Source organism: Somniosus microcephalus, chromosome 12 (assembly GCF_052327205.1).
Source record: "Somniosus microcephalus isolate GS21.2 chromosome 12, FLI_Smic_1.0, whole genome shotgun sequence".
NCBI classification, from domain to species: Eukaryota; Metazoa; Chordata; class Chondrichthyes; order Squaliformes; family Somniosidae; genus Somniosus; species Somniosus microcephalus.
Window position 1 is genome coordinate 207,568,564 of NC_140998.1, and position 3,501 is coordinate 207,572,064.

At 51.7% G+C, this 3,501-nt stretch overlaps 1 protein-coding gene across 3 annotated transcripts in view; it reads left to right on the top strand.

Moving 5' to 3' along the window:
- The first annotated feature begins 510 nt into the window (after positions 1-510).
- bcam (basal cell adhesion molecule (Lutheran blood group)) overlaps positions 511-3,501 on the top strand; it is a 350,665-nt gene continuing 347,674 nt past the window's right edge. For 2 of the 3 annotated variants that reach the window (XM_086003960.1, XM_086003962.1), the window contains exon 1: positions 511-644. In XM_086003960.1, the coding sequence (XP_085860086.1) occupies positions 599-644 (46 nt within the window). In that variant the 5' untranslated portion in view covers positions 511-598. The remainder of the gene's footprint in view (positions 645-3,501) is intronic. The other variant, XM_086003963.1, reaches the window with a different exon arrangement.

The following is a 3,501-nucleotide window of genomic DNA, read 5'->3' on the forward strand; positions in this document are numbered from 1 at the left end:
ACCCCTGGTTCTGGACCCCCCGACCATCGGGAACATCCTTCCTGCATCTAGTCTGTCCAGTCCTGTTAGAATTTTATAAGTTTCAATGAGATCCCCTCTCATTCTTCTAAACTCCAGCGAGTATAAGCCCAATCGACCCAATCTCTCCTCATACATCATTCCTGCCACCCCAGGTATCAGCCTGGTGAATCGTCGCTGCACTCCCTCCATGACAAGAACATCCTTCCTCAGATAAGGCGACCAAAACTGCACACAATACTCAAGGTGTGGTCTCAATAGTTAACACATCAGCAATCAGTGCTTGCAGTCTTTAACAAGACACCAGGGTCGACATTGCTGCTGCCATTTGTATTTCCATAAGGTGCATGGAATAAGACAATTGCTCTTTGAGAATCTTGAATGCTGTGTTGCGTGGGTCAGAACTTAAATTTGCTTTAAATCTTCATCTCACTCTCTCTCTGCCGCCCCCCCTCTCTTGTCCCGAGGGGCCGGGACTCCAATAACGTCACGACTGATTGACTAGAGTCGAGAGAGACTGAAGTGAGAGATGTTCACTGTTTGAGTCTGTGAACTCCTGTGAACACACAGCTTGGAGAGCATGAATTGGCTGCGAGGAATCCTACTGTTCGCCACTGCTTTTGCAGGTAAAAACAAAACAATTTGCATTTTTAGAAAACAAATAAACGAGGAGGATTATTCCGCTGTGCAAGTATATTTGCAAATAAAACTAGCCATGCTTGTTTAAACTTCACACACACACACACACACAGACAGATCTCAGCAGGTGGCCAGGCTCTGTGTGTGTGTGTGTGTGTGTGATATTCACCGATGTGTTTATTTTATTTTGCTGCTTTCTCTTGCTGTGTTAGTTTCCGCGTCAATTTCGAGTGGTGCGGTTTCTCCCGGGTCAGATTGCGTTGATTTTCCTTGTGTGTGAAATCCCCTCTCTGCCAGCGAGGAGACTTCAGTCAGATTTTGATTCTCCCTCATTCCTGACTCGCCAACATCCCAAACTTCCCGGACTGCGGGCGGGAGTTCTCTCTCTCTCAGATCCTATTTCTCCTCTTTCTCTCTCTCTCTCCCATACACACTCCGTTCTTCCAGTCTCTCTGGATTCTCTTTGTGTCTAAGGCTCCCCCTCTCTCCTTTCATGTGGGTCTTGTTCCCTTCTCTCTCTCCTGCAAACTGTGCGTTCCCTTCTCTTTCCCTCTTTCACCCCCTGTTCCCCCCCTTTCTCCCTCTTCTCCACTCTCTGTTTCTTTCTCTCTCTCATCCACTCTCTGTTACCCCTTCTCTCTCTCCTTCCCCCTCTTCCCCCTTCTCTCCTTCACGCCCTGTTCCCTTCTCTCCTTCACGCCCTATTCCCTACTCTCTCTCCTTCACTCCCTGTTCCCTTCTCTCTCTCCTTCACGCCCTATTCCCTACTCTCTCTCCTTCACTCCCTGTTCCCTTCTCTCTCTCCTTCACTCCCTGTTCTCTTCTCTCTCTCCTTCACGCCCTGTTCCCTTCTCTTTCTCCTTCACTCCCTGTTCCCTTCTCTCTTTCCTTCACCCCCTGTTCCCTTCTCTCTCTCCTTCACTCCCTGTTCCCTTCTCTCTCTCCTTCACTCCCTGTTCTCTTCTCTCTCTCCTTCACGCCCTGTTCCCTTCTCTTTCTCCTTCACTCCCTGTTCCCTTCTCTCTTTCCTTCACCCCCTGTTCCCTTCTCTTTCTCCTTCACTCCCTGTTCCCTTCTCTCTCTCCTTCACTCCCTGTTCCCTTCTCTTTCTCCTTCACTCCCTGTTCCCTTCTCTCTCTCCTTCACTCCCTGTTCCCTTCTCTTTCTCCTTCACTCCCTGTTCCCTTCTCTCTTTCCTTCACCCCCTGTTCCCTTCTCTTTCTCCTTCACTCCCTGTTCCCTTCTCTCTCTCCTTCATGCCCTGTTTCCTTCTCTCTCTCCTTCACGCCCTGTTCCCTTCTCTCTCTCCTTCACTCCCTGTTCCCTTCTCTCTCTCCTTCACTCCCTGTTCCCTTCTCTCTCTCCTTCATGCCCTGTTTCCTTCTCTCTCTCCTTCACTCCGTTCCCTTCTCTCTCTCCTTCACGCCCTGTTCCCTTCTCTCTCTCCTTCATGCCCTGTTCCCTTCTCTCTCCCCTTCACTCCCTGTTCCCTTCTCTCTCTCCTTCACCCCCTGTTCCCTTCTCTCTCTCCTTCATGCCCTGTTCCCTTCTCTCTCTCCTTCACCCCCTGTTTCCTTCTCTCTCTCCTTCACTCCCTGTTCCCTTCTCTCTCTCCTTCACTCCCTGTTCCCTTCTCTCTCCTTCACTCCCTGTTCCCTTCTCTCTCTCCTTCACGCCCTGTTCCCTTCTCTCTCTCCTTCACCCCCTGTTCCCTTCTCTCTCTCCTTCATGCCCTGTTCCCTTCTCTCTCTCCTTCACTCCCTGTTCCCTTCTCTCCCTCCTTCACGCCCTGTTCCCTTCTCTCTCTCCTTCACTCCCTGTTCCCTTCTCTCTCTCCTTCACTCCCTGTTCCCTTCTCTCTCTCCTTCACTCCCTGTTCCCTTCTCTCTCTCCTTCACCCCCTGTTTCCTTCTCTCTCTCCTTCACTCCCTGTTCCCTTCTCTCTCTCCTTCACTCCCTGTTCCCTTCTCTCTCTCCTTCACCCCCTGTTTCCTTCTCTCTCTCCTTCACTCCCTGTTCCCTTCTCTCTCTCCTTCACTCCCTGTTCCCTTCTCTCTCTCCTTCATGCCCTGTTCCCTTCTCTCTCTCCTTCATGCCCTGTTCCCTTCTCTCTCTCCTTCACCCCGTTTCCTTCTCTCTCTCCTTCACCCCTGTTCCCTTCTCTCTCTCCTTCACTCCCTGTTCCCTTCTCTCTCTCCTTCACTCCCTGTTCCCTTCTCTCTCTCCTTCATGCCCTGTTCCCTTCTCTCTCTCCTTCACGCCCTGTTCCCTTCTCTCTCTCCTTCACGCCCTGTTCCCTTCTCTCTCTCCTTCACTCCCTGTTCCCTTCTCTCTCTCCTTCATGCCCTGTTCCCTTCTCTCTCTCCTTCACCCCCTGTTCCCTTCTCTCTCTCCTTCACCCCCTGTTCCCTTCTCTCTCTCTCCTTCACTCCCTGTTCCCTTCTCTCTCTCCTTCACGCCCTGTTCCCTTCTCTCTCTCCTTCACGCCCTGTTCCCTTCTCTCTCTCCTTCACTCCCTGTTCCCTTCTCTCTCCTTCACCCCTGTTCCCTTCTCTCTCTCCTTCACCCCCTGTTCCCTTCTCTCTCTCCTTCACTCCCTGTTCCCTTCTCTCTCTCCTTCACCCCCTGTTCCCTTCTCTCTCTCCTTCACTCCCTGTTCCCTTCTCTCTCTCCTTCACCCCCTGTTCCCTTCTCTCTCTCCTTCACTCCCTGTTCCCTTCTCTCTCTCCTTCACTCCCTGTTCCCTTCTCTCTCTCCTTCACTCCCTGTTCCCTTCTCTCTCTCCTTCACGCCCTGTTCCCTTCTCTCTCTCCTTCACGCCCTGTTCCCTTCTCTCTCTCCTTC